This window comes from Plutella xylostella, chromosome 5 (assembly GCF_932276165.1).
Source record: "Plutella xylostella chromosome 5, ilPluXylo3.1, whole genome shotgun sequence".
Classification (NCBI taxonomy): Eukaryota; Metazoa; Arthropoda; class Insecta; order Lepidoptera; family Plutellidae; genus Plutella; species Plutella xylostella.
In genome coordinates, this window is record NC_063985.1 from 3,300,825 (window position 1) to 3,322,181 (window position 21,357).

General features: G+C 40.4%; 5 protein-coding genes across 11 annotated transcripts in view; 1 reads left to right on the top strand and 4 right to left on the bottom strand.

Moving 5' to 3' along the window:
- LOC105391556 (solute carrier family 12 member 6) overlaps positions 1–21,357 on the top strand; it is a 355,094-nt gene that overhangs the window by 235,771 nt on the left and 97,966 nt on the right. The window lies entirely within an intron of this gene.
- On the bottom strand, positions 3,179–4,637 carry LOC105388683 (trypsin, alkaline C-like). The gene is given in 4 exon segments (NM_001309120.1): positions 3,179–3,538; positions 3,623–3,878; positions 4,194–4,362; positions 4,567–4,637. Coding segments are annotated over 4 exon segments (768 nt in total). The 5' UTR covers positions 4,613–4,637; the 3' UTR covers positions 3,179–3,241.
- On the bottom strand, positions 10,166–11,254 carry LOC125491455. The gene has a single exon (XM_048633493.1). The coding sequence runs from the start codon at positions 11,070–11,072 to the stop codon at positions 10,305–10,307; it is 768 nt and encodes a 255-aa protein (XP_048489450.1). The 5' UTR covers positions 11,073–11,254; the 3' UTR covers positions 10,166–10,304.
- On the bottom strand, positions 11,867–17,036 carry LOC105380872 (trypsin, alkaline C). 3 transcript variants are annotated; one of them, XM_048633492.1, is made up of 4 exons: positions 16,880–16,940; positions 12,969–13,134; positions 12,475–12,727; positions 11,867–12,188 (listed from the first exon to the last, which is right to left on the bottom strand). In XM_048633492.1, the coding sequence occupies exons 1-4, from the start codon at positions 16,923–16,925 to the stop codon at positions 11,886–11,888; spliced, it is 768 nt and encodes a 255-aa protein (XP_048489449.1). In that variant the 5' UTR covers positions 16,926–16,940; the 3' UTR covers positions 11,867–11,885. The 3 variants fall into 3 exon arrangements, with proteins under 3 accessions (XP_048489449.1, XP_048489447.1, XP_048489448.1); XM_048633490.1 differs by lacking the exon at positions 16,880–16,940 and adding an exon at positions 13,592–13,724; XM_048633491.1 differs by lacking the exons at positions 11,867–12,188; positions 12,475–12,727; positions 12,969–13,134 and adding exons at positions 15,141–15,561; positions 15,722–15,974; positions 16,421–16,586 and having other exon boundaries at positions 16,880–17,036.
- LOC105391590 (trypsin, alkaline A) lies at positions 17,579–20,389 on the bottom strand. The gene is made up of 4 exons (XM_048633489.1): positions 20,251–20,389; positions 19,809–19,977; positions 18,199–18,463; positions 17,579–17,915 (listed from the first exon to the last, which is right to left on the bottom strand). The coding sequence occupies exons 1-4, from the start codon at positions 20,300–20,302 to the stop codon at positions 17,619–17,621; spliced, it is 783 nt and encodes a 260-aa protein (XP_048489446.1). The 5' UTR covers positions 20,303–20,389; the 3' UTR covers positions 17,579–17,618.

Here is a 21,357-nt window from a genome sequence, read left to right on the forward strand (position 1 = left end):
CTGTACCCTGTGCTGTCGTTTTCGTAAAAGTTGAAATTCTGCGTAGTCAAGACGGTTTTTGAATTTTTTCCATCGGGAGTGAGCCTTGTTTTTCTCGCGAATTATTTTAATTAGAGCATCATTATACCAAATAGGGAATGTGTTGTTTTTGTGAGTTAATATTTTAGGTATATATTTATCAATTAATGCACGTATGTGACTGTAAAAAACTTGAACAGCATCGTCGATAGAACCCTCATTCAAACAAGAATGCCAATCAACCTCGTTTAATTTTGATACGATATTTTCATAGTCACCTTTATTGTATTTATATTTAAGAATAGGTTTAGTCGGGAGTGAATTTACCGTGATGTCAGTGGCGTCAAAAATAAATGCTGGATGATATTCGTCTAACTTCGATAAAGGAGTTTGGGCTACGTAGGCTTCGGCCGAGAAATTTGAGAAGGCTAGATCAAGTGTGTTGTTGTGAGAATTTTTTAAGAAATTGTACTGAGAGAACCCCATAAGACTAAGTTTATCAATTAAGATGGATGCGGTGTTTTGAATTTCGATAGAACCTCGTTTAATTAGCACGTTTAATTATAATTTAATCAAGAAGTACCATGGACTTAACTAATAAAAAACATTATCATTTAATTTATTGAATATAGTATAAGAATTATGCTTCCTCAATTTCAAATCAAATTATGTTGGTGTCATAAAAGTTGAAAAAGTGTAATGACAACCAATGTGCAGTGATTTTGTGTCTGTACACAATTAGATCGCGAGCTGTCAGTGCCGCCTAAACCGACGTGACCCTTCTTTGGAGGCCACCGGCCGACTGAGTCAAACGTTGCTTGTGTTTATGATTTTATAACACAGAAAGCCGCCATAGATATTTGTATGAAGATTTGAGGGAAAAAAATTGCTCAAGTTTGGGATTAATTTACACAAAATAGGTGTGTGTTTATTAAAAAACAAGGTATTTAGCGCCTAGTCCAAGCATTTATCTTTATAATTTGATAAGAATCATATGAAAATTCTTGATAATTACGACACAGTTGTTACAATACGGGAGTGTGATTTACTGGTTTTTCGTAATTAATTTACAGTTATCCATAAGCATTTACTTAAATTCGAATGATTCAGCACCTAGCTAGACTCTTCGGCTACCTGTGTGATTTTTTTCAAGGCTGTAGAGCATCATTTACTACATAATTCTATGACAATGCCAACCCTCGATTGCCTATTGCCGACCCTTAAAGTCATTGTAATTTTCAAAATAGTAAGTATAAAACCCTTCTAAAAACTATACATATACACCGATTTTACTTTAAGCCATGTATGTAAGTATACAAGTTGTTATCATGGGTCATCACGTACCGTCTCGCTCTAGTTTGAAGGATTCCAGTCCTTAGAATTTATTGAGTTTTGAAAAGGCTTTAACAAATTAGACCAACACATCCATACAGGGAGGCAGATTATACGGAAAATAGAGTACAATCAGCATTTGTGGGCTATCGGCTATGAGAAATTCAGATCTACTCCATCCAGACTTGGGCAGTTCTGTCCAATCAGCAGTCACTATATCGAGGTTCTGCGGCGTCAGTTCATTGCCGCTACTTTACTGCCCGGAGTCACAAAACAAGACATATCCAATAGGCTACTTGACCCTTTTTTAAATAACATCTCCTATGATTGATAATTGCTCTATTAGATCAAAAAAATACTCTCATATTTTTTGGGACCTGGAAAATCTAAAAACTTAACTTTTGGTATTTCTTTCTGTTTACTTTTCGTAAACAGGCGAAAACGCTCTCAGCCATATTTGTTTTAAAATTGTCTATGGCGTGGACTGTTGTGACGTCAGAAGGGAGCAAATCATTCATTTATCACAGTTGAAGATACCACTACACTTATGACACAGCCAAGGACTTTGTATACGTATAACGCTATATGTATACAGGGTTAATGGTTAAAAGGTTATGGTATTAAAGGTTTTATTTATGCAAAAAAAACAAAAAATATATTGAAATATGGCTAGTTGTTTTTATTTTCGGTTTTAAGCATAAAAGTTTGGCATAAAATTAAAAAAACCTTAAAAATTAAATATATTAGAAATGGTTAAGTTTAGGATAATGCATTATTGGGTTCAATCGACTGGAAATGCCTTCCTCTATCACCCCCTGAAAGGATCAGGTCTACTTACCAATAACCCTGTATACAAAGTCCTTGGAAACAGCACAGATTATGTCAGAGTGGTCGAGGCATCTGACGTCACAAAAAATAATATTTTTTAAATTGAAATTATGCAATGTATCTAGTTTAATAAGCCAAAATCAATATATTTCGATTTCGTAAATTCAAAACTGCAATAAATACTCATTTATTGTCCTGATTTTGATATGAGTCAAGTAGCCTATTGCAAGGAGGAGTGAGACTGGGGATATTATTCCCGAAACTGTTCATGCATTGGATGATGCCATTCAGACGTTGGAATAAAATTGTCCACCAACCCGCACTTGGCCAGCGTGGTGGACTAGGCCTAAACCCTTCCTTCATTGGAAGGAGACCCGTGCCCCAGCAGTGGGGACGTAATGGGTCGTGATGAAGATTCCTAGCGGGAATAAATTAATAAACTTCTAAATTCTCTATCTCAGATATTACATCTAGGTGGGTATGTTCTATAATTTTTTATTTACATGACAAATATATTTTCAAAACAAAAACAAAAACACATACTCACGCCTTGTACTAATGTACTCCCTTGCAGGGTAGGCAGAGGTGCATTGCTGCACCCACTTTTCGCCAGTGTTCTCTTAGTCCCAATGTAATAGGGGGCGGGCCTATTGCCATTTTACGGGCACATCCAAGACCCGAGAACAAATATCTGTGTTTAAACAAATATCTGCCCCCGCCGGGAATCGAACCCAGGACCTTCGGCTAAGTAGTCAGGGTCACTAACCACTACGCCATTCGGTCGTCTAAATATATTTTCCTTACACATTATAGAAAAACGCAGCGACTTCTTGGAGTTCTTATATATTTATCGTAGTTTTCATAAATACTCCGTCACTCTATAAATATACTTATCAAGACATTTTTCAATCTGCATTGATAGCTTCAGTTCATACCTAATTTATACGTACAGAATTATGGGATAAGGAACTAAGCTGGACAGATAAAAACGTGAGTACATTTAAATTATCTTTAATTCAAAACTAATTGGTCGCGTGACATGTTGACTGGTTACTGCCAAGTCTTACGCGTTGTTCTGAATCCAGGAGGTGTAGCGAGAGACGCGGGCGTTGACGCCAGGGTACTGGGCGCGGGCGCACTCGTGTCCCCAAGAGCAGACACCGACGATGACGTTGTTGTGGACGAGGGGACCACCGGAGTCACCCTGGCACTGGTCGCGACCGCCGACATCGAGCCAGCCCGAGCACAACATGTTGTCGGTGACAGAGTATCCGAGTTGGGCGTAACGGTTCCTGCAGGTGGACTGGTTCACGGTCCAGATCTGCACGTGACGCAGCTGCTCGGAGGACTGGCCAAGGAACTGTATTGAAAAAAAGAAACATTATTAGACACAACCTGGCAAGACCCAAAACATGCATGTACAAATGCAAAAAAGAGAACTTACGCTAGTGGTTCCCCATCCAGCGGCCCAGACTTGCGCGTTGTCGGGCAGGTTGTAGTTGGACCCGGCGATGACTCCGGCCTGCACGTTGCCGCCCAGGTTGATGTTGCTCTGGGAGCGGAGGAGGGCCACGTCGTTGTCGTTGGTGCGAGTGTTGTAGTTGGGGTGGTTGAGGATGCGGTTGGTGGCGAGCACGGTGCCGCCGCTGTTGGCGTAGGTCGAGCCGACACGGATGCGCCACTGGCCGGCGGAGTCTCCGCTGTAATGTTATTTGATTATGTAGTATCACCCCACAATATGATATATTCTATAGATATGTAAAAGTAATACAGGTCAGTAAATATCAAATAAATGCTTCGGCACGGGGTTCGAATGGGAGGCAATGTGAACGTCGCAGACAACCCTAGTAAGGTTGGCTTTTGTTTATACAAATACTTAATGCATTCCTTTTATCTCCAGAGATCCAGAGACCTCTTACTGTGATCTCCACGACAAGGTTCAGACAAAGTTAAGATTGCAGCTCCCGAAAACTCTCTCTGGGTCTCAGGAGGTTAAGAAAAAGTAAATAACTTACAATGTGCAATGGGCAGCAGTCAGGATGGTCCTGTAGTTGATGACGGTACCACCGCAGCTTTGCCAGTAAGTGTTTGAGTTCCTGCTGTACAGCAGGGAAGCGATGTAGGGGTAGTTGCTAATGTTGGTAGTAGACCCACCCACAATCCTTTGTGGGTTCTTCGGGACAGCTATAAAATAATAAGATTTGAAATAGGAATTTGTAAAATTGATTGGTTCTTAATGTCAATGGAATGTTGATATAAAATGTTACACTTTTCATAATATATTTTAATTTCAATATAGAGAGATTTCAAGAGTTTAAATCTGAGGCTCCTTATGAGCCCTGAGTTACCCTCCGTGCCATAATTAATGAAATAATCTAAAACTCTCACCTGCCACGGCCACAGCCCCCAACACTAATAATAACAAAGTACGCATCTTGGTGTCTCACTAACAACCTGCTACCGTTTGAGTCAATTTCACCTGCTTATATACGTGAATTATGTTGTGATGACGGATAAATAGATACAATAATTCTTTAATCCCTGATAAATAATAAACTGAAGACTTAAGATTCAGTTGTTATTAATATATCGTCATACTTTTTCGAAGTAATTTGGAGATAACAAACTGATAAAAACAAATTTGTTACAGCGGATGTGATTAATGAAGCAGGAAAATTATGAATCCTTTAATTTCAAGCCAAGCTCTGTCAGTGATAGCTCATAGTTCAGCTGACGAGGCTAGACCAACTAATTGGTCTAAGATAATACGATTTTATAGTGGTAAATATATCGTAAGTATAACTTTACATTACCAATCCTTGTTTATAATATACCTTCAATACAGGCTGTTGCATAAGTTGAAAGGTAATCTGAAAGGGTTTGATTCAGAGAGACTTTTGCATGGTGCACTAAAAAATCTACTTCTCATAGTAAAAAGTCACGTAACAAAGTGTCATTTTCAAATTTTGTTTAGTTTGACACTTGTGGCCCACTTACGGCGTTTCAAGTTTTCAACATTTTGGAATCTTTTGGTCTCATATTTTTATTTTCTTCTTAGTTACCCAAGTGCTGCAACGCCTTTATTTAGTCCCCATTCAGGGTTAGTGCGCCTAAGCGTAGCCCGAGGGACGAATTAATTGGTTCACCCGAGGTAAACACTGTTTTTCATTAGATTTTCTCACCCGAAAAGTATATTAACAACAAAAAGAATTGCTCACCCTGATTACCATCCTCAGGATTGTTACTTGAACTTCATCATCATTCATTTGCATAAAAAAAAACGATTTACTTACCTACTTTTATAGCATCAGTGGATGATGGAGATTTTGATAATATTTTTTGGTGTATGGAATTCACCGGTGGGCCTTTTTTATTTTCAATATCATTTTTCCCCAAACGGTGGGAAAAAGGGTAAAATCAGCCAGTTAGATTAGATTTTTTACCGAATACAAATAACTGAATCCGAAGCATGGCACCACCTTCAAATAAAAAACATACCTGTCAGATGAATTGAGAACCCCCTCCTGTTTCGGAAGTCAGTAAAAAAATTATAGTACCTAATAGTACCTAATTATAGTACTGCATTCATTCTTACTTTACACAAAAGGTAAACAATCTTTGCATGTCTTTTTATTTCCATTTATTTAAAAACCAGATTTTAAATATAACATAACGACCAATGAAAATTCAAATTACTGCATACGATTCATATTTGGTTTAAGAAATTATAACCATGTATCTGTATTCCGACAAAAACACAAGTGGCTTCCAATTCGCCTTCGACGGAATACTCACATACTTTCACTACTTTATTCGGTACTGTTCAATCCTTGTTCCCCAACATACCTTACGTTTTGAGTTGAGATGCTCTACACATAGCCGCTCACTACGTTCATCTCATAACCTTCGCCTTCATGTTCCCTCTTGCACAACTGTGTTTTATGAGGGTTCATTCACATTTCCGGCTGGATATGACAGAGGATAGGGTAAAATGGCGTGACATGACGCACAAAGCAGACCCTAAATAAGGAAAAGGCTAGGAAGAAGAAGAAGATTCACATTTCAGGCTGTAATTATGGAACGGTCTGCCCATTGAAATCAGACTCGCACTCTCTCTACCATCCTTCAAAAACAAGCTCAAACAGCACTACTTAAATTTATCTTATCCTGATTAGAATGCACCAGCAATTATTTATTTATTTTTAATAATATTTATGTATTATAGGTATAAATTTGTTATTAACTATGTAGGTTTCATGTATTATTATAGGTAGGTATTTACATATCGTTTATATTTTATATTAATGTAGTTTATAAATATCTCTTGTTTTCACACGATACCCATTTTCATTCTTTCTATTTCCTATCAATTTGGTTGTCTGGAAGAGATTACTTTTAGAATAGAATAGAATAGAATACTACTTTATTGACTAAACAGAACACAAATAACAATTTATAATACAGTGAATACAACGCAATAGGCGGCCTTATCGCTAAAAGCGATCTCTTCCAGGCAACCTTTGGGTGGAGGAGAGACTAAAAGGATAAATGAGGAAGGTGTACAAATGATGTAGTAAACATTCAGTTTTAATAATAAATACTTAAATACATACATACATAATATACTCAAAGATAGAGGAAATAGTTACAAAGATTATATAATATAGAGGTACTAAAGCAAGATGGAGGAAAGATAATGTTCTTTTACCTGTTTTTTGAATGCTATATCTGTCTTCGCAAAACGGATATTAACAGGTAATGCATTCCAAAGTCTTATAGCTGTAACCGTAAATGAGGTACTGTAAAATTCAGTACTATGTGATGGGAAATCTAATAGACGCATTTGTGATGATCTCATTGGTCTGTTGTCGGGATGGTTTTTGAAGATAAAACGCTCTTTGAGGTACGCTGGAGTTGAGGGATTGAACAGCACAGAGTAGAGTAAAGAGAGAATATGAGCATTCCGGCGAAGGCGAATTGGGAGCCACTTGAGTTTATTGCGATATTCGGATATGCGGTCATATTTACGTAAACCAAATATGAACCGTATGCAGAAATTTTGAAGGCGCTCAAGTTTATTCAGTTGCTCCTGGGTGATATCTGAATAGCAGGCGTCGGCGTAGTCGAGAATGGGAAGTAAAAGAGTTTGTGCAAGCGAGATTTTAGTAGCGGTAGGTAGAAAGTTACGCAGTCTTCTCAGGCTGGCAGAGGATGCAAAAATCTTCCGACTGACTTCACAGATCTGTGGCACCCAGGTTAGGTTGGTGTCGATGAGAATACCCAGATTCTTCACTTTATCGGCAAAAGGGATATTAACACCGTCAAAAGTAATCGGGGGTAGTTGAAGCCAGTCAATTTTGGATTTCAGTCTCGAGCTGCCAACCAGTATCACTTGAGTCTTTTTGGGGTTGACCGTAAGCCCATGACATTTGCTCCAGTCAGAGATCCTATCGAGGTCAGAGTTCACCATCGATATGGCGTTATGTAGCTCTTGTGGAGGCGAATGACAATATATTTGAAGGTCATCTGCGTACAAGTGGTAGGAACATGAAATGGTTTGAGATATGCCGTTTATGAACAAAGCGAAGAGAAGAGGAGATAAGACGCCACCTTGCGGGACTCCGGCATTGGTGCTACACCAAGTTGAAAAGGTATCTTCAATGCGTATCCTCTGCCGGCGACCACGCAAGTAACTATGAAACCAGCCAACAGCTTCAGGAGATATGTTAAGTGAACTCAGTATTCCAAGCAGTATATCGAAGTCAACGGTGTTGAAGGCGTTACTGAAGTCAAGCAGTGTTAACACAGTAAGCTCACCTTTTTCCATGCCCCAACGGATGTCGTCGTTTATCTTAATTAATGCAGTAACGGTGCTGTGACCAGAGCGAAAACCGGATTGGAAGGGGTTCAGGATATTGTTTTGGGAAAGAAAGGAATTTAATTGATGATGCACAAGGCGCTCAAACACCTTAGAAAGGAAAGATAGGATTGAGATGGGACGGTAGTCTGAGAATGAGGAGGGGTTGGACTTTTTGGGAATAGGGGTGATTTGTGCGTCTTTCCATATAATGGGAAAGGTTTCTGCATCAATGGAGAAGTTAAATATGTGAGTTATTATGGGAGTGACGACATCAATAATGGGGATGATCATATTTCGACTAACACCGTCGCTTCCAACTGCATTCGAGGTAATGGATACTATGTTCTTCTTAACATCACATTCACTGAATTGGCTAAAAACAAAAGGGGAATAATTGGGAGTAGGCAAAGATGAGAGACGAGCAAGTGTGTCTGATTTAGTGGAGCCACTGAGGGCCGATGATGAGGAAAAGTGTTGATTTAAGGAGTCTTTGTTAATATCTCTGGGTAACGTGTTGTGCTGAGATTTTCCAACTCCTAAGGTTTTTAGAAATTTCCAGACTTTAACCGGATCCCCATTTTCTACCGATTCGTGAATATGGCGTCGTTGAGCGTCCCTACACGCCTTGTTGCAGCGATTCCGTGCCAACAAATATTTGTGCTTGTTGCGCTCTGTAGGATTGCACTTGTACCGACACTTAGATGATGCTTTACGGTGCATTAAAGCTTTTATATCATCGGTAAGCCAAGGAGCCGGCAAGTGTTTCATTTTAACAGCTCTGACCGGAGCATGTCTGTCATACAGGTCTACCAAAAAGGAGTTGAGAAGCTCTACTTTACTGTCAACTGTGTTGGCGCTCAAGACTGATCCCCAATCTAAATTTTCAGCATCAGACCGAAGCTTTTCTACATCCATACTACCAAAACATCGCTGCATAAGTATTCTCGGCTTAGCTTTAGGTGGGCGAATTTTATAAGAAAGATGAAGCAAGTCATGATGTGAAAAGGCATCAGCACTGCATTGGCCAAATTTTGCAACATGATTACTTGATGAGACTATTGTAAGATCGAGCAGAGAAGGGGTACAGTTAGGGAGGTGATGCGTAGCATTAAGAGGAAGGATATTTAAGTTGCTTGCGTTTAGAATTGATTCTAGAGAAGAAGAACGGGAATCTTTTTTGAGGAGACAGGTGTTAAAATCACCCATTAAAATTATATGAGAGTATACGGAAGTAAAGTCTTCGAGGAGTTTCTCGAATGAAGGAAAGAAATTAAAACGGAGAGTGGGACAATAATAGACTCCAAGGAAGACTTTTTGTTGCGAAAGTGTAACCTCAATAAACAAATGTTCAGCGGAATTTAGTGGAGGGGGTTGAGCGGACATACTAATAACAGTGAAAGGAATGTGAGCACGAAGGTAGATAGCCACTCCTCCTCCTCCAATACCTGTTCTGTCATTCCGAATAAGTCGGAAACCTGGAAGGGAGTATGAAGTAGTTGGGAGACATGGTTTCAACCAGGATTCTGATACTAAAATAGCGTGAAGGTTTTTGTTGTCAGAAAACGTTGCCAGCATATCAGAGTAGTGGGCAGGAATGCTTTGGGCGTTAAGATGGACGACATTGAAGTTTTTAGCAACATCAGAAAAGTTTGTGATGAGAGTGTCTGAGAGGGATGGGATACTTAAAAAACTACTGTCAATGCTGTTCAGTTCATCGTCCGACGTACAGGAGAGGTAATTTTCACCATCTATGCTTTCATCTAATACAGACATGTAGTACCTATGGTTATATAAATATAATTATAATAAGAGATAAACTTAAATAATAAATAACTATACTCAATAATAAATAAAGTTACACCAGTATTTACCGCGTAAGTAAGTAGGTACAACAAACTATAAATCAAGTCAGTCATACATACACCCGCCAGCTGCCCGTTTTCACTTATCACAGATTACCTAATTAACATTAACAAAATTTTGTAAAATATCTAATACTTATTCGCAGAAATACAAAAAAAATAAAATAACACAGAGTCAAAACATTTTAACATGGCAACTCAATCTGTGAAAGCAATGTCAAATTTACGCACAAGACACACAGAGTAAAATAAAACACTATGACAATGACAAGACACTTGACAGTTTAAACTTTGACATTCAAAATAAAATGAAAAATTTAAAGTTCAGGTAGAAAAAGAAAATAAACAAAATAAAAAGCTGTGATTACAATTAAAACTACCTATCATAACACTATGACCAAAGATCACGCAGACTTTTGGATTGTGGCTCGTTTTGGACGGGCTTTGGTTGATGGAGCTTTCTCGCTACCTTTTTTAGCAGCCCCCGGCAACGTACTGGCGACCGACGATGATCCCGCGAGCAGTGTCGGCGGACACACAGCATCCAGTTCGGCGACAGTCACTGCTCGGTGCCGCTTACCATCCGGGCTGAGCACGAACACGCACCCATCCCTCGTCCAGCATCGCGACACGCCGACCCGCTGTCTAGCCGCCATAAAGGTGTCGTGACGCGGCTTGGTCAGAAACTCAGACAGAGTCACTCCAGAGCCCTTGAGTTTGGTTTTTGAAAACCAAATCCTGTCCCGTAGTGAGGCCTCCTTTAGCTTCAGTACAACAGGTCTTGGCTTCTCACCCACACTGCGTCCCAGCCTGTGACAATGCCTCACATCTACCTCTCTGCAAAGCTCTGGGTCTGCGAAGTGGCCGGCAAGCTCTTTGATGGTAGCTACTGTGGTGTCCTCATCTTTGCTCTCCGGAACACCATGCACCAGCAACATTTTGCGACGGCTCCTCATCTCAACAGCATCCATGCCCCGAGCCAGAAATTCTACCTGTTGCTGCAGAGTTCCCAGAGCAGACATAATGAAAGCCCGGAATGTGCTAAATTCTGCAGCAAGTCCAGTGGTGGTCGGGGGGCCTGGGGACTTTGAGTTGAGCTGCTCCTGGAAGCTGGCCATGCTACTGCCGAACATCTCCTTCATCTCCTCAAGTGATTTGGTGATGGATTCCATTTTGAGGTTATGTTTAATCCAAACAATGTCTTGTACAACTTCTTAAAGTGAATATATTAGCTGGCAGGTATAATGGTGTCACTGACTTTAATAAACCATGAAGTACAGTTCCATATATGTAAGTTTTATTTATTTATATTGGGAGCTAAAAATTTATTGTTTACTTGTTGACACCTAACCTCCAAAAAAGATTTTAGTATATAATAAGGCCGCCGATTGTGCTATTTATTTTCTTTTCATGTTTGTAATGCTGTTTCTGTGTGTATGCAGATAAAGAGTATTTTATCTTTATCAAAATCATCCAGGTACCTACTATTTATTACATCATACATCTACATTTTTTTTTTGCTTTTTCCCAAACAGATTGTAGTTATATGCAGGAGCAGGAGGATATACATTGCGCACCGGCATTCTTAATTCATAATCTTATAATTCTTTTATTTTGGCCTTTTAGTTATCTCACGTGAGAGGAGGCCAAGTTCCTCGTGAATAATGTTTCTAATTATGTCTAGACTTTTGATAAATAAACACACTTATACATATACGTTACAAATCCTTGCTATTTTATCTACATATTGATGATATGACAGCGCTACTTTTAAATAAGTGAGATTAGTACTGCGAAAAAATAGCAATGTGTAATTCATGGGCCATACATAAATTTGCAAATAAGGCGTTGAGTTAAAAAGACACTTATATTCGATCATGCTACCATCCAAATTATAGAAAATAAAAATCGTAGACCATAGTGGTTTTAGTATAATCAGTAATTTTAATAAAACAAAATTTGTAGGTACAATCTGAAGAAACACTTTATGCATTATCTTGAATCCAGTTCGTATAGCGGGAGACACGAACATTGACACTAGGGTAGTACGGATGAGCGCAATCCTTCCCCCACGAGGTGACGCCGACAACGACATTGTTGTGGAGCAGGGGGCCGCCGGAGTCGCCCTGGCACTGGTCACGCCCGCCCACGTCCAGCCAGCCCGAGCACAGCATGTTGTCCGTGATCTCTATGCCGAGCTCACCGTAGCGAGCCTTACAGATGGCCTGGTCGATGGTCCACACTTCCACGTGTTGCAACTCCTCGGATGAAGAGAAAGGATCACCGTACTGAAAATATATATTTTTTATTTGTATTGTAGATGTTTGAGGACCTGTTTCACTATGTCTGGATAAACCCTCTGCAATTATGTTTTAGACAGTGCCAGCATGTCTTTTATCCCACAGGTAGCCATTATCCAGCATTGTGAAACAGCCCCTAAAAGTTATGATCTTTTATCAAAACAATGATAAGACGAAGCTATGCTCAATTGCTCATGAGCAATGAAAATGTTACAGTGACATAGCACATGGCATTTCATATTATATCATGGTATTTCATTGAAAAAAAACTCACAGTGGTATGTCCCCATCCGATTGCCCACACAGACTCATTGTCAGGCAACACGTAGTTCGGTCCAGCTATGGCTGCGGGTACCAGTTCCCTCAATCTGATAGTCCCGAGGGTACGGAAGAGGGCCACGTCATTGTCTGTGGTATCGTAGTCGAAGTCCGGGTGGATTATGAACTCGTCTGCTGAGTAAATTTCTCCGCCGCTGTTGCCGTATGTGGAGCCGACACGCGCGCGCCATCTTCTGGTTGAATATCCGCTGGAAAACAATAATATTCCATGATAAAGGTTGGTTAGGTCACGTTATGTTATTTCAAAAAGTTAAAGTGCAAAGTACATTCGGTTGTGGCTAGATAAATGGTTCGGCCTAGTGTGGCCGACATAGAGTGTTCTGGCGCTCGCTTCTAGGTAGAGGCCAAGCAGTAATTTTGAGGATAGCTTTGAAATATATAAGGTATATGTAAGGTGATAGGTATGTATTTATTGTTTTAAATACTCACTCTAAACAATGCGCAGCAGTGAGGACAGTTCTGTCGTTGAGGAGGGCTCCTCCGCAATTTTGCGTGTAACTACTTTTCTGGCCCAAAAGCAATGCGACAGCAAAATTGTACTCCTCAATGCTTGTGACAGACCCTCCCACGATCCTTTGTGGGTTTCTGGGCACCGCTGTAAATAGGGAAAGATGTATTTAGCAGTGAATTATTTATTTATTATGTAGGTACTTACTACTAGGAGAGTGCGGTGCGTATTTATAGGACAGTTAGCTCAGTGGGGTAAGCGCCCGCTTCTCACGCCAGAGATGTGGAATCAAATGCCGGCGCTGGTATGTACCAATGAGTTCTTTGGAATTTAAGTGCAGGTGGAAGGAAAACATCGTGAGGAAACCTGCATTTCTAGATTTAGCACATCTAGATACGAGACTAGACACTAGACTCGTATATGAACCCACCAACCCGCGTGGAGCAGCGTGGTAGGAAGTGGTCCATGCCTAGGAAGGGAGTTTAGATCTTGGGGATATGCACAAAGGTTCCATTCGAGAGAGCCAGATGCATTTAGTTACACCCCCATGGACCCACAATGAATGGAATTGAATAGATAAAGGGCGCGACACGGACACACTCACCTGATACAGCTGCAGCCCCTAAAATGATCAGTAAAAGCGTACGCATTGTTATGGCCTGCCAAAGTTTCCTTCTGCTATGGTAATTGAGGTCTAAGGGCTTATATATATTTAGTGGGGGCCGAATAGATAATCTATTATCTCTGATAATTCATTTAAATTTAATTATATGCATAATCATGTTTGTTTTCTATATTTCCATAATCATAATCCTATATTTAAAGCTTTTGGATTTAATGGTTAATTATAGCTACCGCCTACGGAATGTCTCAAGTCACTATGCGGAATCCGAATATCGATTATAAGAACTGCACGATACGAACTAGCCTAGGCCTAGTGCGGGTTGGTGGATCCCAAGTAATCCCAACTCAAGTAAGCTTTTGCTGAGAGAGTTGTCGGGTAAGTGGGCAACCCGACTGTCAGATGTTTTCGAGCTGCCCGGCCTGTGACTAGGCTTAACGACTGCTGCCGAAGCAGCAACCGGGACCCACTGGTTTAACGTGCCGTCATAAGCCTGGAAGCGTTCAGAAAACAACCACTTGAAATCGGATGACCATGCCATAACCTTATGATTAGTTATTATCACTGAAGCCTCCTCGACTACGAACGCTCCAAGTCACGAGCAATGAAAAAGTTCCATCTGCCATTGCTGTTCGATATGACACTGGAACTTTTTCATTGCTCGTTCTCGTGAGTGTATAATAGTATAATACGTCTTTTAGTGACAATGATGTCATAATGCAGCCTAGGCGTATGCTGGGGGACACATGACGTGCAGGGCAGAGCAGATTTTATAATGTAGGCAAGTCAGACATAGGCCTAGGCGTATACAGGCGAGCGACTCTGTGCTTATGGATTGTTAATTGCTAAACCACACCGTTCTGTTCTGTGGTACATTCCAGCATACGCCTAGTACATCTATGGCCTAGGCCTATGTCTGACTTGCCTACATTATAAAATCTGCTCTGCCTCGTTAACGTTAATAACTAACGCTAAAGTACTGAACTGTTCCTGATGCAATTTGCGACCGAAGTATCCTTGAGCATGAGAATAATATACCTAGCCTATAGTCATGATTATTTTTTCACTCGGAAATCTAAACAAGTACATCTATTATATTGGTCTCTTAGCCACTTACCAGAAGGCTTATATTTGATGATTAGTCAATAACAGTCGATAAATCCTAAATGGCGACCGAATGGCGTAGTGGTTAGTGACCCTGACTACTGAGCCGATGGTCCCGGGTTCGATTCCCGGCTGGGGCAGATATTTGTTTAAACACAGATATTTGTTCTCGGTTCTTGGATGTGCCCGTAAAATGGCAATAGGCCCGCCCCCTATTACATTGGGACTAACATAACACTCTGGCGAAAAGTGGGTGCAGCAATGCACCTCTGCTTACCCCGCAAGGGAGTACATTAGTACAAGGCGTGAGTGCGTGTGTGTGTAAATCCTAAATTTGTTGATTTAGACACAATATTCCAATTAAATCCTATTTTATATAGAACTACTTGCGATAGTAAAGGTAAAATAATCACACACGCAAAATATTGTTTTGAGTTTTTATTTCTTAAATTACAAATAATTAGTACATAAGTGAGCATTACATAAGAGTTATATTTTATGATGTCGATTCTAAATGCACAAAGTTCAATTTATCCATATAGGTCTTAGGCATTGCTTTGAATCCAGTCAGTGTATCTAGAAACGCGGGCGTTGACACCAGGGAAGTAGGCTAGAGCACAATCCTTCCCCCACGAGGTTATACCCACGATGACGTGGTTGTGGAGGAGGGGGCCGCCGGAGTCGCCCTGGCACTGGTCGCGCCCGCCCACGTCCAGCCAGCCCGAGCACAGCATGTTGTCAGTGATGTCCCGTCCCTCGGTGGCGTAGCGTGCCCTGCAGGTCTCCTGGCTCACAGTCCACACCTGCACGTGACGCAGCTCCTCGGATGACGAGGTGGGGTCGCCGAACTGGAAGTGGAAAAATTATTCTAATGTATTATTTTATTGACCTTTGACCCTAATTCTGCTGTAGTTAATTTTAATAAGAGTAGTTAATTTTAATAAGATCATTTGAAAAGTTGGAGTGACCATACCTGTGATCATAAATACTTGTGCGTCTACTACTCACAATTGTGCGTCCCCATCCGATGGCCCAGACAGGCTCATTATCGGGCAGGTCGTAGTTGGGTCCAGCGATGGCCGCCGGCACCACGCCTGCCACGCTGACCGTACCCAGGGTACGGAAGATAGCCACGTCATTGTCCGTAGTGAAACTATCGTAGCTCGGGTGCATGATCAGTTCGTCTGCTGAGTAAATTCTGCCGCCGCTGTTGGCGTATGTGGAGCCGATACGCGCTCGCCACCTTATAGGTGAATCTCCACTGAAAAATGTAAACGATTGTGACGGTAAATTTTTGTAACTTTTTCAGTTATACTTTATATAAGTACTATAATGTGGTATGAATAAAACACAATATTAAAAAAAAAAGTATTATGTGAACTGCAGCCTGGCTGGTGAACTGGAAAAAAACTACTCGGCTCAGTCTACTAGATGATCTACCTGCCGAATTACAAAGTTTAATGATACACTCGTGAGCAAAATTATAGAGTTCAAGTGACATACTATAACACCAAATAACTCCTAAATGGAAAAGCTATATTAATGATGTCATCTGCAATGTTGAAAAACATTCAACAGCGCATCAGAATAGGTATAATTAATGATTTTAAAAAACGGGGTCCTTTGGTGGCTATATTTCGTAAGTAGATCTTTTTCATTTTTCGTGGGTGTAGTAAAATAGATATTTATTGTGTCTTAAATACTCACTCAAAGCAATGGGCAGCAGATAGGATGGCTCTGTCGTTCAGGAGGGCGCCACCGCAGGACTGCCTGTAGCTATTGTTGCCTCCCAAGAGCAAGGAGACAGCGAAAGGATACTTCTCAATGCTTGTAACAGACCCTCCCACGATCCTTTGTGGGTTTCTGGGTACCGCTGTAAATAGAGAGAGACGCATTGGTAAATAATTGATTTATTACATCGTACTGTTAGCTTGTCCATCTACTACAGAAACGAGATTATCTATTCTACGACCGACAGAGCACCTATCTCAGCCATTGCAACACCCAAGCTCTGCTTGCTTCTCAAGTTTACTCGGGAGTTAGGCTGGCTGAGCTGAAATAAGGGGATAGGTACAAAGGTTTCACTCGAGAGAGCCACGTACAGGAACTGCGCCCCCTACCAGAATAGAATAGACATAGTACTGTTGAATACATAAATATACATACCAGTTACAGCTACTGCCGCTAAAATCAAAAGTACAAGAGTACGCATCGTGACCAATAGTGCGTGCCTACTGCTAGTTATTGTGATTAGTATTACTTATTTATATAGGACTTAATATATGTTGCGTTAGCCGGATAATCTGATAAATTGATAATATAGATACAATTTTAATTTTAGTAACAACAATAATATAAAATGGGAAAACCCAATCTCTTAACAAATATTATTCGTTACTATATGCATGTATGCTTACTGGGTCTTCCATTTGCATTATTTATTAGGAAACCTCAGAACTTGAAAAGTCGATGGTTTCATTCCATACTAGTCCACACAATCTGCCTCATAGTACGAATGTGGTCTATTGCAATATTCGAAAATACCTAGTCTATTAGTGGTATTGATGGGTAGAAGAGTGCATCATTATTTTCTGTATGTCTAGAGTACATAGCAGTAAAATGCTAAATATTGCGCCTGAATATTCGTGTAAGTGATATGTTTGCGCCATCATTATTGGTCATTGTCATTATTGCCAGGCGCAATAGGATTTTATATCAGTTTTAATTTGTATACTTTTGTTGTTTTGTTAAAATTTGTGTAATTTGCTGAACCAATAAAGAGAGTCTATTTTAAATAATGAAAATAATTAACTATACAATAAGTACAAATATTTTATGAAAAAGCAGCTGTAAAAATAAACAAAATACTTTTTCTAAAACATTTTATTACAAAAGTCCACAAATCCTATGCGTTCGATCGAATCCAGTCGATATAGCGGGACACCCGCACGTTGACTCCAGGGTATTCCGGCCGCCCGCATCCCTCGCCCCACGACGAGACTCCAACCACCACATTCTCGTGGAGCAATGGTCCTCCAGAGTCTCCGTTGCATTGGTCGCGGCCGCCCACGTCGAGCCAGCCCGCGCACAGCATGTTGTCGGTGACGGTGCGACCGACGGCGGCGTAGCGGGACCTGCAGGTGGCCTGGTTCACGGCCCAGATCTCCACGTGACGCAGCTGCTCGGAGCCGGGACCGCCCGGCTGGAATTGAGAACAAATGAATGATCAGTTCCAAGAACTAATAATAAGACTAATCCAAGTTGGCTATACAGCCAAATGCTCATCCAGAAGTATGTTTGTTACTAGATCACTACATCATGTGAAATGACGTGATTTGAATGAGGTGCTCCGTAAGGAGCACATTATTTTGATCCTGTACCTACTATAAAAATTGAAAGTGGCTGACTGATCCGTCAAACAGATCCAACATCAGCGGATCGACCTGAAACAGACCCATAACACTGAAAAAGTATTCTATACTCACTCTGCCAGCTCCCCAGCCGATAGCCCAGACGGAGGCGCCATCAGGCACGTTGTAGTTAGACCCAGCAAAGGTTCCAGCTGTGACCAATCCAGGGAGGAACACGATGGGGTTGGTGGTCCTCATGATAGCGATGTCATTGTCCTGGGTGTTGTGGTTGAAGTTCTGGTGCAGGATGAACTGCCGGAGCGCTTGCACGTTGCCGCCGCCGCCGTCGCCGGCGCGGGTGGACCCGGTGCGGACTCGCCACTGGTCCGGTCGCGTGCGGCTGTGGAGTTATAGGAAATCACGTGTAAATTAAAACATAATCTCTGTAGGTATACTGTTTGAGTCTACGTGGGTGGTCTGAAAAGTTTCCGACCTAACATAGATACAAGATTTTTTTTCTTAAAATTTATTTTCATTCTTCTACATAGTCTCTCATATAGTAATTAGGCGGCGCCAAAACTCGGATTTATTGCGCCTAAACTGCGCCAACAGAGCATTGGAAATGTTCATTCGAACACGTCGTTGGTCTGACGTAGCAAACGCGGCAGCCAACGCGCGGACAGCCTTCTCATGTCTAAATCTTGATTTAATATGTGACAAACACGTTCTCTGGACATTTTCATTGCCTCTGCTATCTCTCTCACTTTAATTCGGCGGTCGTCTAACACCATTTGGTGAACTTTAGCGATGTTATCGTCAGTAGTTGGAGTTTTTGGACATCCCGAACGTTCATCATCTCCGAAGCTCTTACGGCCACGTTTAAATTCGGCTGCCCAAATTTTTACTGTGGTAAATGACGGTGAAGAGTCCCCGTACACAGAATCTAACTCATCTTTGATTTGAGTAGGGGCATTCCCTTTCAAAAACTAATATTTTAAGACAGCTCGATACTCGATTTTTTCCATTTTCACAGAAATGCTCACATCGACTCACTCAAACGACTGTAAAATAAAAACCGCGCGTCAAAAATGGCTGAAACTTTGAAGTGTTGCTGTCAAAAGATGCACAATTACATTCCCTGACTTTAATTGATGTGTGTTACCATCTTCACGTTGAGGTCGGAAACTTTTCAGACCACCTACGTATAGTGCCACAAACTTATCTGTTCCGGTGAGAGCGAACTAAATTGGTCCATATAATCTATGTCAATATGAAATTCATTAGTACAGTAAGTAATGAGGTATGGACCAATTTAGTTCGCTCTCACCGGAACAGATAAGTTTGTGGCACTATACATGGTGTTCGCTGTCATTAGTTCTGTAATTGACAAAACATAGGAATACAAACAATACCGGTGATAAAAATAATGCTATTGCACCTGGCTGTTTGATTGTTCAATCGATGACATCTTCATGACAAAATTTACACTATTATTATGACAATATCTCATTGGGGTAAATTGCATGTTGCTTTGACTTCAGGCGCAGTAGCAATTTACGGGCATATACATATAGGGACAGAGAGGTGACCGTGTCCACAGTGATGCCTGCATGCACATGCACTATGAATCTTGAACTTAATATACTCACCTGCAATGAAAAAGTTCCACCTGCCATTAAATGTAGTTCCATGTCGTTGGAACTTTTTCATTGTTCGTGAATGTATTTTATTAAACGGTTACTTACTACGGACAGTGGGCGGCAGTTAAGACGGAGTTGGCGTTGATGACAGTGCCACCACAATGCTGGCGGAAGAACCCTCCACTGGAAGCCAGCAGAAGCACGGCAGCGAATGGATACTTGTCGATGGTGGTCGTCGACCCTCCCACGATCCTCTGCGGAGCTCGGGGGACAGCTGGAACAATACATTCAATCGTGAATGCATTTTAGGACTATGATAGTTTTTCAGTAATATCTAGTAACATTGAGCAGGATACATTATCGTCATCACGCAATCGTTTACTGCTTGTTAAATGCCTCTCAGGATGTATATCTGCGGTTGGAATCAAGGAACACAACTTTCTTTCATTACAATTCATCGCTCAGCATACTTTGGAAACAGCTAAATATGCTCTGAGTTTCTCATATATATTAAATTATGTAATTAAAATGAACTAATGTAGCTTACCTGCCCCTGAAACTGCAATAGCTCCCAAGACTAACAGGAAAACAGAACGCATAGTGGCTACTGGTAACTGGGCTCTGTGCTTTTTTTTTAAAATACAAGCTTATATATAAGTTGAGTTAAAGATAAAATATAATCACTGATATATTATTTGTTATTATTTAGAAAAGAATGTCTTTGTTTTAACCGGTACACATTAGTCAGCTATAAGACTCTCAGTAATCCAAAAATATTTAAGTAGATATGAAATCTTAATGATCAAGAAGTGACGCCATTGAATCATTATTATCAAAACATACCTAATCAATCAAAGGTGCAAATTATGTAGAATATCAAGGGATAGGTAGCTTCACCCTGCGTCAACACGACTCGATTATGTAGGTATATCAATATAAAAGTAAGTACATAATACACTTATGTTGTCTCCCAGCCACCAGGGTTCCTACAATTTTAAAGATCCCTCGAAAAACAGTCGATCAATGCAATAGCTTTGAGGTATCCATCATAATCTAGTTAAGTATTAAAATTATTTTCATAAAAATTTAGCGCCTGGTGATGAAATCATGTTTTTTAAATAATAATTCATGGTTTAAACGAAAGTAAAAAAAAAAATTTATTGCACGTAATTTTTTTCACCTTTTTGTTGATGATCGGGTCGGGTCCACACAGCAACTATCATTTTAAGATGTGGAAGTGATGTAGGTAGTTGTAGAAGCAAGCTGGAATTGACTTTTAACTTTTAACATAATTTATGCAATAAGTACAGTACAGTACAGTTTAATAGATATTTGGGCAGACACCGTAGGCTCCATAGGTAACCATTATAGCTTTAGGAAAACTGCCCTTGGGGAATTAGGGGATAATTATCCATATTTATTGGATTTTATTTTATTTACATTGACAGAATTAAAAAGAAATTAACTCTTAGCATGATGCCAATCAGTGCTCTTGCTCAAATGAAATACTTAAACTTTTTTCTACGTACTGTGTGTATTTAGTAGTAAAGAGATTGCTTTAAGTGATAAAGCAAAACCACCTTTTGTACCTTAATTAAATTATAAGTAGAGGTAATTTAAAAGTGATGTTTTTTTTCTTGGTGTACAATAAAGA

Excerpts from the sequence above, each read along its gene's own strand:
- LOC125491455 (XM_048633493.1), bottom strand. The coding sequence starts at position 11,072 with ATGGAATCCATCACCAAATCACTTGAGGAGATGAAGGAGATGTTCGGC.
- LOC105380872 (XM_048633492.1), bottom strand. The coding sequence starts at position 16,925 with ATGCGTACTCTTGTACTTTTGATTTTAGCGGCAGTAGCTGTAACTG. Across the intron at positions 12,728-12,968 it reads ACTGCTGCGCATTGTTTAGA|CGGATATTCAACCAGAAGAT; the intron begins GTGAGTATTTAA and ends ATTGTTTTCCAG. Across the intron at positions 12,189-12,474 it reads TCGGATGGGGACATACCACT|TACGGTGATCCTTTCTCTTC; the intron begins GTGAGTTTTTTT and ends ATATATTTTCAG.
- LOC105391590 (XM_048633489.1), bottom strand. The coding sequence starts at position 20,302 with ATGCGTTCTGTTTTCCTGTTAGTCTTGGGAGCTATTGCAGTTTCAGGG. Across the intron at positions 18,464-19,808 it reads ACTGCCGCCCACTGTCCGTA|CCGCACGCGACCGGACCAGT; the intron begins GTAAGTAACCGT and ends ATAACTCCACAG. Across the intron at positions 17,916-18,198 it reads TCGGCTGGGGAGCTGGCAGA|CCGGGCGGTCCCGGCTCCGA; the intron begins GTGAGTATAGAA and ends TCTCAATTCCAG.